The sequence below is a fragment of the Capra hircus genome, chromosome 4 (assembly GCF_001704415.2).
Source record: "Capra hircus breed San Clemente chromosome 4, ASM170441v1, whole genome shotgun sequence".
Taxonomy (NCBI): Eukaryota; Metazoa; Chordata; class Mammalia; order Artiodactyla; family Bovidae; genus Capra; species Capra hircus.
Window position 1 is genome coordinate 75,679,332 of NC_030811.1, and position 12,580 is coordinate 75,691,911.

General features: G+C 41.3%; 1 protein-coding gene across 2 annotated transcripts in view; it reads left to right on the plus strand.

Annotated features, from left to right (window-relative positions):
- The window catches only part of SLC26A5 (solute carrier family 26 member 5), a 36,671-nt gene continuing 24,893 nt past the window's right edge, over positions 803-12,580 (plus strand). Inside the window, exons 1-5 of one of the 2 annotated variants that reach the window (XM_005679111.2) lie at positions 803-1,008; positions 3,242-3,381; positions 7,032-7,142; positions 8,228-8,394; positions 8,933-9,097. In XM_005679111.2, coding sequence (XP_005679168.1) covers positions 857-1,008; positions 3,242-3,381; positions 7,032-7,142; positions 8,228-8,394; positions 8,933-9,097 — 735 coding nt within the window. In that variant the 5' untranslated portion in view covers positions 803-856. The remainder of the gene's footprint in view (positions 1,009-3,241; positions 3,382-7,031; positions 7,143-8,227; positions 8,395-8,932; positions 9,098-12,580) is intronic. The other variant, XM_005679110.2, reaches the window with a different exon arrangement.

Sequence of the window (12,580 nt, forward strand, 5' to 3'; positions counted from 1 at the left end):
ACCCATCTATGCCTTACACTTTTATTGAAAATTATGTTTTTGAGGTTTATGATGATGACATATATAGATTTAGTTCATTTATTAAAATTACTTTGTAGTGTTTGATTTAAGACTATTCAAAAATTTATGTAGACATTTAGGTTTTTTCTGATTTTTCACTGTCATAAAGCTGCAGTTAACATATTCCTCTGTGCAGAAGCATATTGGGTTTTTGTTCCTTAAACATTTCTTTTACTCATATGAGTAGTATTCATTATGTAGATAAGTAGATATATAGATGTAGGTATAGGAATATCAGTCATCCTAATAGTCTTACGCATATAAGCCTCACCTCTGAACCACAGAATAATGTAGGGAGTAACCATATGTGAGTACAGAATTGGGAAGGAGGCTAATGTACCTTCAATAAACTTGGAGTCAGTTTAAGGACTGGTCTTGCTCTTTTTTCTGTTTCTTTGACACATGGATTGTTAGAGTCAGCCTAATTCACTGTTTCGTTAATATTGACTTAGAGCCAGTTGCTGCAATATTTGTCCACTGAATTTAATACAATCCTTTGTTTAAAGTATACACATTACCCACTAATTGCCCTGGGAAGAAATGTCATATGTTTCTTATTGACCTTAATTTCCTTTCATTTATTTGTGCCTACTCTGTCCAGATCACTAGGTTTGGTGCTCTGGGTATTCAAAGATGAAAAAGTCATTAGAAAACTTACAAGAGCACTGCCAGAAAGAGATGGCAGGAAACAATCATCTGTAAGATTTTGGCATCTGAAATAGAGTTTTTATTTTCTTCCTTAGTGACACTCAGGAAATGCTTGTCTCCTGCTGTTGATGAATAATTTCAGAGTACTATGGATCATGCTGAAGAAAATGAAATCCTTGGAGCAACCCACCGGTACTATGTGGAAAGACCTATCTTTAGCCATCCAGTCCTCCAAGAAAGATTGCACAAGAAGGACAAGGTTTCGGATTCCATCGGGGATAAGCTGAAACAGGCATTCACGTATGTTCTTTCAGCCTGTTTCCTTTATTCTGTCATTCAGTTACGAGAGAAGCAAGGTCAAATGTACAAAGAGAATCTGTGATGTGGAGGAAAAAGCAAATGATGAGCACTCGTGATTTGCAGAGCTGTCCACATGGTTCATTCAGATGTCCACATCTACATTCAGTGGTAGATATTTGATGGAACACAAGCTTTATTATGCATTTCACCATTTGAAATTCCAACTATGCCTTATGTCATATAAAGGTTTATATAAACAATCCACTTTTCAGTTCTCCACACACCTTTAAAATATCCACTGCTTTCAGTGACTGTGAAGCTGGGAGATCCCAGCCAGGAGAAGGACATAGGATCTCATTGTCTTCCTAACCTGTCAACTCTCCTCCAAAGCCCCTCAATAAAATGGCTTGATCCTTCCCCCTACTGAAAAAATATCCGCCTCTTCCATTTCAGGAATGTTCCAACCACTCTAGTCTTTTTCCTGCTTCTACTCTATGTATGAATCTATGAATGTAAGTCCCCAACAATCTATGAATGTGAGTCCCCAACTGAAGCTATCAAAGACATTCAGTGTCTTGTGACTCTTCATTTTGAAAGCACGGATACAGTAATGTGGCAGGCCTGAGACTGGTAATACCTTGGTGCCCGATTGCACACCTCATTGTGCAAACTATCTGATTGCTGCCTCCTGAACCACTGAGACCACAGCTCCTGTGCTGTGTTCATTTAAGCTTCGCAGTGACTCTGTGCTCTAGGTATGACATCATGAGAGGTTAAAAATACATACACTGGAGTCAAGACTACATGAGTTTTAATCCTAATCCCAAGCACCTATCAGCTGTGCACTGGTTTCTTCCTCTGAAAAATGGGAATAGTAATAGTGTTTACATCACTGGGTTACTGGGGTTAAAATCTATTAATTTATGCACGTGCAAGGCACATGGAAAGCACTATATATATGTAGCTATTATTAATATCTCAGTTTTCTAAACAGGGAGACTGCTATCAAATCTAGTTTGTTTTACTCAGATTCATTGCTCTTGTCATAGTTGCCTTACATTTTTGCTTCTAATATCTTTACACATCTAATTACCGAGTACTTTTAATCACTAAAGACACTATACGAAATACCATGCATGGGCTTCCTAGGTGGCACTAGTGGTAAAGAACCCACCTGCCAATGCAGGAGATGTAATAGACTCAGGTTCGATCCCTGGGTAGGGAAGATCCCCTGGAGAAGTGCATGGCAACCCACACCAGTATTCATGGACAATCTGGAGAATCTCACGGACAGAGGAGCCTGGTGGGCTTCAGTCCATGGGGTCCCAAAGAGTCAGACACGACTGAGCGACTAACTCTTCACAATAATGCATTATCCTTTTAAGTGGAATAAATTGCTTCCTTGTCACCAAGAGGACTTGAGACTGTCACAGTGGTAATGGAATTCATCTGTCTGTACTCTTACAGGCATTGACCAGCAAGAGGACTGGCCAAAGCCCATGATATAGTCTCTGTATCAAAGTTAATTAAAACATCCAGGGATTAAATACAATGCCTTGAGTTTATTACCATGGTGTTCCACCTAACCAAGACAGCCAGGCATAGACTCAGCTACAGTAACAGACAGTGTTTTGAGTTTACCTAATCAAAGACCCTAAAGCATTGAACACATGTTTATAAAGCTCATAATACCTGTGTGAATTCCTTTCATTTTATAAGGGAAAACGTAGATATATTTGTATGGCTGAGTCTCTTTTCTGTTCACCTGAAACTATCACACATTGTTAATCGGTTATACCCCAGTACAAAATAAAAATGTTTTTGAAAAAAAGGAAAAGGGAAAACTAAGTGGGTAGGTGCTGCTCAGTGTTTCCATAATCAAAAGTTAACTCAGTGGGTGAGTACTTCCCATGCTTTACATCAACGCAGAAAGCGCATTAAAGATTTCACCTGTTGAAATAATGGCTTCTGGGATATCTCAACCATTTTGAAGCCAACTTTTTCTTATTTTTCATGGTCAGTTGTGGACCATTAGAGTGGAGCCAATTCAGATGTTCCTATTTTCTAAAAAAATAATAAGCAGCTGTTCTCTCTGACCTCTGCAGAATAGAAAAATCACTCTCATCACCAGTCTGAATTTTTCCTTTTTGTTCCAAAATATAAGGAAGGGAAAATGCCTTGATGTGAATTCTACAGAAGTGGTTCTCATTTATCTATTTCTTTGTCCTTCCAGATGTACTCCTAAGAAAATACGAAATATCATTTACATGTTCCTCCCCATAACCAAGTGGTTGCCTGCATACAAATTCAAGGAGTATGTGTTAGGTGACTTGGTCTCAGGCATAAGCACAGGGGTGCTGCAGCTTCCTCAAGGTCAGTAGAATATATTTCTTTTTTTTCTTCCTCTGATATCATCTCAAACAATTGTGTTAAGTTTGTTCTGTTTAATTTCATCATGATTTTAAATTTATAATTTTTATCACATTGTTCTAGCACCTTTTCCTGTCTAGAGCAATTCTTCAGAAACATTTTACCCTTTAAAAGCCTCAGAGCTTTTAGTTGCAGAATATGGTGATACATTTACAGATCAATACATTTAGGAACTGGTGGGGCATTGCCTTTCCTTTGCTAAATTAATTTCTAACTCCATGAACATGTTTTTAGGGGCCGTCCTTGAATCAACTATACTCCATTTTTAAAAAAAGGTTCTTGACTAAGTCCATATCTAATTATAAGGTCCCATGATATACTGAATTCCTCTGCAGTTGTATAATTTTATAGAGATACAAGAATTTAAGAAAATGCTCATTGATTTAATCATCTGTTCACACGTGTGTAACCTGGCCCTTCCAGTCTTCATGGAACTAACTATCCAGTTAGGGAGAGAAGCGTGAAATAAATAAAAATGCACATAAATGTTTATGTACAAATGGTGGTAAACACTATGAAAGAATATACAGGGCACTCTGACATGATAATAATATGGGGACCTAATTTAAGTAGGTAAGTCACAGAATCCCATTAAGAAAGTGAGATTGACTAGTATTGCAATGGGACCTAAGTAGGGACTGGAAGTTCTTGGCAGGGCAGCAGCCACCTTACTACATTTTATATCATATGTACCCTTGTGCATATGCATTTAAATCTTACACTGTGGTAAAGGAATTTTTTTTTACAGTGCTGCAATAAAATTGGATTATTTAGCTCTGTTCTTGTCTGATATCTAAAAAATTAATATTTCATACTTCCAAATAGGGGGAAAAATAAGGTGAGATTGAGCTGAGACCTGAAGGATGAGTAGGAGGCAGATAAAGAATGAGAAGAAATACATTTCAAGAAGAAGCAATAGCATGTGTGAAGGCAGTTAGCAGGAAAAGAATTGGGTGTTTGAAGAATTCTGAGACAGGCAGTGTGCTAGGAGTGTGGGGAGTGGGGGGCCAGTGGCTGGCCAGGTGGGCAGCAGCAGGTCTGCACAGCCTCGATAGGCTCTTTTGGGTTCCATTCTGAGTCCAGTGAAAGCTTGTCAGCTTGCTTTCCCCTGGGGTTTTTTTGTTTTGTTTTGTTTTTGCTGAGATCTCTGGGACTGTTGTGTGGGGAAGGGACTTGGTTGATGGGAGTGGCACCAGAATAAATGTAGGGAAACCAGTTAGAGGCAACAGTGACTCAGTGTAATCAAAAGGGGATAATGGCTTGACAAGCCTCTAGGTTCAGCTCAGTTCAGTCACTCAGTCGTGTCCGACTCTTTGCAACCCTGTGAATCGCAGCACACCAAGCCTCCCTGTCCATCACCAACTCCTGGAGTTCACTCAAACTCATGTCCATCGAGTCAGTGATGCCATCCAGCCATCTCATCCTCTGTCATCCCCTTCTCCTCCTACCCCCGATCCCTCCCAGCATCAGAGTCTTTTCCAATTAGTCAACTCTTCGCATGAGGTGGCCAAAGTAATGGAGTTTCAGCTTTAGCATCATTCCTTCCAATGAACACCCAGGACTGATCTCCTTCAGAATGGACTGGTGGGATCTCCTTGCAGTCCAAGGGACCCTCAAGAGTCTTCTCCAACACCACAGTTCAAAAGCATCAATTCTTCGGCGCTCAGCCTTCTTCACAGTCCAACTCTCACATCCATCCATGACCACTGGAAAAACCATAGCCTTGACTGGACGGACCTTTGTTGGCAAAGTAATGTCTCTGCTTTTGAATATGCTATCTAGGTTGGTCATAACTTTTCTTCCAAGGAGTAAGCGTCTTTTAATTTCATGGCTGCAGTCACCATCTGCAGTGATTTTGGAGCCCCCAAAAATAAAGTCTGACACTGTTTCCACTGGTTGCCAATCTATTTCCCATGAAGTGATGGGACCAGATGCCATGATCTTCGTTTTCTGAATGTTGAGCTTGAAGCCAACTTTTTCACTCTCCTCTTTCACTTCATCAAGAGGCTTTTTAGCTCCTCTTCACTTTCTGCCATAAGGGTGGTGTCATCTGCATATCTGAGATTATTGATATTTCTCCCGGCAGTTTGATTCCTGCTTGTGCTTATTCCAGCCCAGCGTTTCTCATGATGTACTCTGCATAGAAGTTAAATAAGCAGGGTGACAATATACAGCATTGACGTACTCCTTTTCCTATTTGGAGCCTCTAGGTTAGCTGGCTGGAAAAACTATTCCCTCTCCAGTTTCCTGAAAACTAATTACCAAATGATAAATTTTAAAAAAAATTCCCCAGTGATCAATTAGTTGGATTTTCAATTTGCCAAGTAACTGAGTTGTTGAATCTATTAAATCTGTTAAACAAAGTTTTAAATCAGGTTTAGGACCATTCTCCATAACCATTTTAGCACCAGAGGACAGAGAAAGGGACATATTTGAAGGCAGAGGTGAGGGTGAGGGAAGGAGCAAAAGTAAACTCAGCATCTGAAGTGGGAAACAGGATCTTGACTGACGTTCAGTCAAGTTGGACTGACAGAGCTTCAGGAAATGGCTGCAGTGAGCGCACGTAGACAAATGCTTCAGAGAAATTCTAGGATTTTGCATAGTTGTGTTTTCACTGAAATGCCATCCTGCAACTTTTTTTGGAGCTTCTTCCATTTTGATAAAGATGGTAGCTGTAAAACTGGAAAGAGTTGGAAACATACATGCTGTGTTTTATAGGTAAAATCAGCAGGACTGGCTGTTGGATTGATTTGGAGGAGAATGAAGAAGCTGGGCATGTGAGGGACCAGGAGACTGACATTAGATTAGGAATGAGAATTTTCTAGAGAAAGGCGAAAAAGCCGTATGCATTTACCCTCCACCTAATGTCAAGGAAGGAAAGGACTGCAACAGAAACACTTGGAGCACTGGACACGTGTCCCTTGAAGTTTGTGGGCACTATTGCGGGAAAAGTGAATCTACAGGTGGAATGGTGTGAACCACCTAGAACAGCAGAATGTGGCCTGCACTTGCAAAGTTTCCTGGGGCTAACGCACGATGGGGTGCTTTGGGAGGTAACCGGGCTTGGCTCTTTTGAAAGTAACCTGCCCAAGAAGACTGCCTACAGCATAAGCAGCTGCCAGCAGAAAGAACCTGGAAGAGGTGTAAGACCTGGAACGTGGAAGGGGCCAAGATTAGGGGGAAGGGTGTTACATCTGCCAGAGAATGCTACACTGGGAGTTCCTCATAGAAAAGGGGTCTCCAGAGAACCCTCAAAGCACCCCAGTGGAGAAACAGCCGGGGAATTAACAGCAGATTACAGCTGTGCCAGTCAAGTAAGACTTTCTGCCCATATCTAATTTGGGAAAGATTAAAGCAGAAAAAATCTACTCCTGGTGAAGAGGGAATGACAAGGAAAACTGTCTCAGCCTGGACTCTGTGAGCACAAATACAAGATTCTGTGTAGGAGTGGGACAGAAGTGTGGGCACGCTGAGACACATCAGCTTAAATTAACATGGTTTTCATTTGTTCATCATAAAGAACCAGGAGAGGAATACACAGAGCCCGCTGTTTTCTAATAATCTCCCATTTCTGTTTGGTCTTAATCCCACAGGTTTAGCCTTTGCAATGTTGGCAGCTGTGCCTCCAGTGTTTGGCCTTTACTCTTCATTTTACCCCGTTATCATGTATTGTTTTTTTGGAACTTCCCGACACGTATCCATAGGTAAACCTTATAGTTGATGTTTTACTACCTTTCCTTTTGGGTTTCCCAGCTTTGCAATGTGCTGAAGAAATAGCATGTTTGTTATTAGGATATCAAACTTTTGTTACTGTATGCCCAATAGGTGCTTTTAAAAAATACACTCTCCCTCAAGATTTCTAGAATTAATAGCTTTCTTATAATATGGGCATAATAGAAAAAGACAGTTTTCTTGTCTAAAAAGACAAGAAATCTGTGATGTAAGTATTTCGGTTCATAATACAATTTGCTTGCATCTGTGTTTTCTTTTTATTTATTAATGATACTTCAAGTTCCTATTGCTATGCATACATTGCATTTGCATCTTATTTTAGACACTGAATTGTACATGGTTTCTCTTTAGTGTATTCAGGATCAGGTTTATATGGGTTTCATAATAGTGTTGGTGCTGCCAGCCAACACAGACACACACACACACACACACACACACACACACACACGTCTCAGATGTTCATTGCTAGGTAACAAACATGCCCAAAATTTAGCAGCTAAAAACAATCATTTGATTATCTCTCATAGTTTCTGTGGGTCAGGATTTGGGAAGGGCTCAACTGGACGGTTTTGGCTCAGCATCTCTCAAGCATTTGAGAGTCAGGTGGGAGCTGGAGCCAGAGCAGCTACAGGAGGTGGGTCTCCCTCTCCCTCTCCCTCTATTCTTACCTCTCACCCCACCCTCTCTCCATGGGGTCCTTTCTGGGGCTTTCTCATACACAGGGTTGAAGCGCAAGCAAGCAGCACAGCTCTCAGGCAGAAGTCATACTGTCTTGTGTTACGTAGCCTCACAGGTCACACAGTATCACTTCTGCTGCATTTTCTTGGTTGCTAGCATGCCACAAGTCCACCCAGATTCAAGGAGAGAGGAATTAGGCCACCTCTTCATGCGAAAATGTCAAAGTTCTAGAAGAGTGTATGGAATGGAAGATTCTGTCACTGTGCAGTGCTATTTCAGTGAGGATTTATTGGCCTCACCTGTCTCTCCTGGGATATTGGCAACAATCATATCAGATATGCTGCAAATCATTTCTCTGATTAATACTTCATTATTTCAGGTCCATTTGCTGTTATTAGCCTGATGATAGGCGGTGTGGCTGTTCGATTAGTACCAGATGATATAGTCATTCCAGGAGGAGTAAATGCAACCAACGGGACAGAGGCGAGAGATGCCTTGAGAGTAAAAGTCGCCATGTCTGTGACCTTACTTTCAGGAATCATTCAGGTAAGACTCACAGATGTGGAAATAAGCTCTCATTTGCTCATTTAATATATACCTTTCAACCACTCCTGGTTGGTCGTGAGCAGGGTCAGCCAACAAAACTCCAGAGCTTAGGGTTTGTAGCTCAAGAATGCCAGTCCCACTGCATGCTTTACTTAAATTGATATAGAGTAGGAGCTAGCTAGCTTCTGTTGGGTACTTTAGAGGTTCTAAAAGCAAGACTAGCTTGAAGCAGGGTGGGTTGGTAATGAAAAAGGCATTTCTTATCTGCCTGGAAGGAGCAAGCAGTGACATGACTAAGTGTGCCCCCACTTCTGAGGGACAGGGAGCATAAAAAGGGTGCCCAGAGCTTCGTGGGGCTCCAGGCCCCTCCAAATGTTGTTGTTTTCTGAAGAACCACTGACTGATTTGTTAGCTACTTACCTGCTATAGATACAAATTTGTAGTGTTAGAAAGTGGTCCAGAAAAAACTTTGGGATGTTTTCCGTTGGATTTAACTTCCTGATCTATCATGTGATTTATTTGTCTCTTTGTCATTAAGTTTTGCCTAGGTGTCTGTAGATTTGGATTTGTGGCCATATATCTCACGGAGCCCCTGGTCCGTGGGTTTACCACTGCTGCAGCTGTGCATGTCTTCACCTCCATGTTAAAATACCTGTTTGGAGTTAAAACAAAGCGGTACAGTGGGATCTTTTCAGTGGTGTATGTAAGTAAGCAACATCCCGACTTACTGGTACTTGTTTCCCTTCGTTATTTTTCCTCCTTCTTTCCCCTATCTCAAGGCTCACTTTGCTTCTTTCTAAGAATTTCAGTAGAATGGAGAAGATTTAGTCATTCTAAGGCTTTTCTGAGAAGAGCATTACAAGGGGAATTAAATCTTAAAGTTTCATTTCATTAATATGTGGTACTACCTACCTCACAAGAAATTTTTTGTCAGGTCTTTATTTGGTGGCCACAGCTTTAGCCTAATTAGCTCCAGAGACAGCTTTTTCATAAGATCAGATTAGGTTCTCTTTGGGAAAGTGAAAGTGAAAGTTGCTTATTCGTGTCTGACTCTGCAACCCCATGGACAGTAGCCCACTAGGCTCCTCTGCCCGTGGAATTTTCCAGGCAACAATACCAGAGTGGGTTGGCATATCCTCCTTCAGAGGATCTTCCCAACCCAGGATTGAACCTATGTCTCTTATGTTCTCCTGCATTACAAGCAGGTTCTTTACCATCTGAGCCACCAGGGAAGTCAATTTAAAGTCATTCTGGGATAACATCTCTCTCTTAAAAACGGCTTGCTCAAGCAGGTGAAAACTGGAAATCCATAAAGCATTAGACTAACACACCTAACCAGTTTAATCTAATATAATGTACGTAGACCCTTCCACCCAACTAAGAGAAAATATGAATTACTTGCAAGCATGTAGGTAACAATGGTAATAATTGATCATGTTGAAAATGGTCACATACAGCTGACCACAACTTCTAAAAATTCAGTTTCACATGGTGCAATATAATTAGTGATTTATAACTAAAGATGGCTTAAACCCCCCATACATTTGGAAACTAAAAACATATTTCTAAGTAGCCCATGGATGAAGAGAAAATTATGAAATAATTAGAACCAAATGACAGTGGAACTGCTTCTTATCAAAACTTCTGAAATGCTGCTAAAGATATTTTTGGAATGAAAGACCTATTTGGCCTTTGTAAGAATTCATGTGTCACACACTGTGTTAGGCAGAGCAGTGAGCTTACAGTTCAATAGGAAGACAAATGTATTAGTTGCTTAGTTGTGTCCGACTCTTTGCAACTCCATAGACTGTAGCCCACCAGGCTCCTCTGTCTATGGAATTCTCCAGGCAGGAATACAGGAGTGGATTGCCATTTTCATCTCCAAGGTATCTTCCTGACCCAGTGATTGAACCCAGGTCACCTGCATTGCAGACAAGCTCTTTACCTTCTGAGCTATAGGGAAGTCCCCAGTACAATGGGAAGACAAATAGTAAATCCGAAGAATTGATGGTTTTGAACTGTGGTGTTGGAGAAGACTCTTGAGAGTCCCTTGGACTACAAGGAGATCCAACCAGTCCATTCTGAAGGAGATCAGCCCTGGGATTTCTTTGAAAGCAATGATGCTAAAGCTGAAACTCCAGTACTTCGGCCACCTCATGTGAAGAGTTGACTCATTGGAAAAGAATCTGATGCTGGGAGGGATTGAGGGCAGGAGAAGGGGATGACAGAGGATGAGATGGCTGGATGGCATCACTGACTCGATGGACGTGAGTCTGAGTGAACTCTGGGCATTGGTGATGGACAGGGAGGCCTGGTGTGCTGCGATTCATGGGGTCACAAAGAGTCGGACACGACTGAGTGACTGAACTGAACTGAATCACATAAATGGGCTGCCCAGGTGGCTCAGTGGTGAAGAATCCACCTTCTATTGCAGAAAATGCAGGTTTGATCCCTGAGTCAGGATGATCCCTTGGAGATGAAAATGGCAATCCACTCCAGTATTCCTGCCTGGAGAATTCCACGAACAGAGGAACCTGGCAGGCTACAGTCCATGGAGTCACAAAACGGTCAGACATGACTTAGCAACCAAAACAAGTCACATAAATGTGTAGTTAAGCATAAATTGTGTTAAGTGCTATGAAAGAAAAATCAGGCTGCTATGAAAATTGAATAGGGAGACCTTTAGATTAGGGATCTATAATTCATACACACAAGATGGCGGAGTAGAAGAACGTGCGCTCATCTTCTCCTGTGAGAACTCCAAAGTTACAACCGAAATCTGGTCAATACCAAAATCTGAATATTCTTTGCAACCAAAGATGAAGTTCTATACAGTCAGCAAAATACAAGACCAGGAGCTGACTGTGGCTCAGGTCATGAACTCACTGCAAAATTCAGACTTAAATTGAAGAAAGTAGGGAAAACCACTAGACCATTCAGGTATGAATCCTTTATGATTATACAGAGGGAGTGACAAATAGATTCAAGGGATTAGATCTGATAGACAGAGTGCCTGAAGAACTATGGATGGACAGAGGTTCCTGACATTGTACAGGAGACAGGGATCAAGATCATCCCCAAGAAAAAGAAATGCAAAAAGGTGGGATGGTTGTCTGTCAAGGCCTTACAAATAGCTGAGAAAAGAAGAGAAGCTAAAGGCAAAGGAGAAAAGGAAAGATATACCCATCTAAATTCCTGAGTTTCAAAGAATAGCAAAGAGAGATAAGAAAGCGTTTCTCAGTGATCAATGCAAAGAAAGAGAGGAAAACAATAGAATGGGAAAGACTAGAGATCTCTTCCAGAAAATTAGAAATACCAAGGGAACATTTCATACAAAAATGGGCATAGTAAAGGACAGAAATGGTAGAAAGCAGAAGATATTAAGAAGAAGTGGCAAGAATACACAGAAGAACTATAGAAAAAAGAGTTTCATGACCCAGATAACCACGATAGTGTGATCACTCACCTCGAGCCAGACAAATAGGCCTTACGAAGCATCACTGGAGTGTGAAGTCATGTGGGCCTTAGGAAGAATCACTATGAGCAAAGCTACTGGAATTCCAGCTGAGCTATTTCAAATCCTAAAAGATGATGCTGTGAAAGTGCTGCACTCAATATGCCAGCAAATTTGGAAAACTCAGCAGTGGCCACAGGACTGGAAAAGTCCGTTTTCATTCCAATCCCAAAGAAAGGCAACGCCAAAGAATGTTCAAGCTACCACACAATTACACTCATCTCACATGCTAGTAAAGTAATGCTGAAAATTCCCCAAGTGAGGCTTCAACAGTATGTGAACTGTGGACTTCCAAATGTTCAAGCTGGATTTAGAAAAGCCAGAGGAACCAGAGATCAAATTGCAGGCATCCGTTGGATGATAGAAAAAGCAAGAGATTCCAGAAAAACATCTACTTCTGCTTTATTGACTATGCCAAAGCCTGTGTGTGAACAAGAAAATGTGGAAAATTCTTCAAGAGATGGGAATACCAGACCACATTACCTGCCTCTTGAGAAATCTGTATGCAGGTCAAGGACTTCCCTGGTGGCTCAGATGGTAAAAGCATCTGTCTACAATGCCAGAGACCTGGGTTCAAGCCCTGGGTTGGGAAGATCCCCTGGAGAAGGAAATGGCAATCTACTCCAGTACTATTGCCTGGAAAATCCCATGGACAGAGGAGCCTGGTAGGCT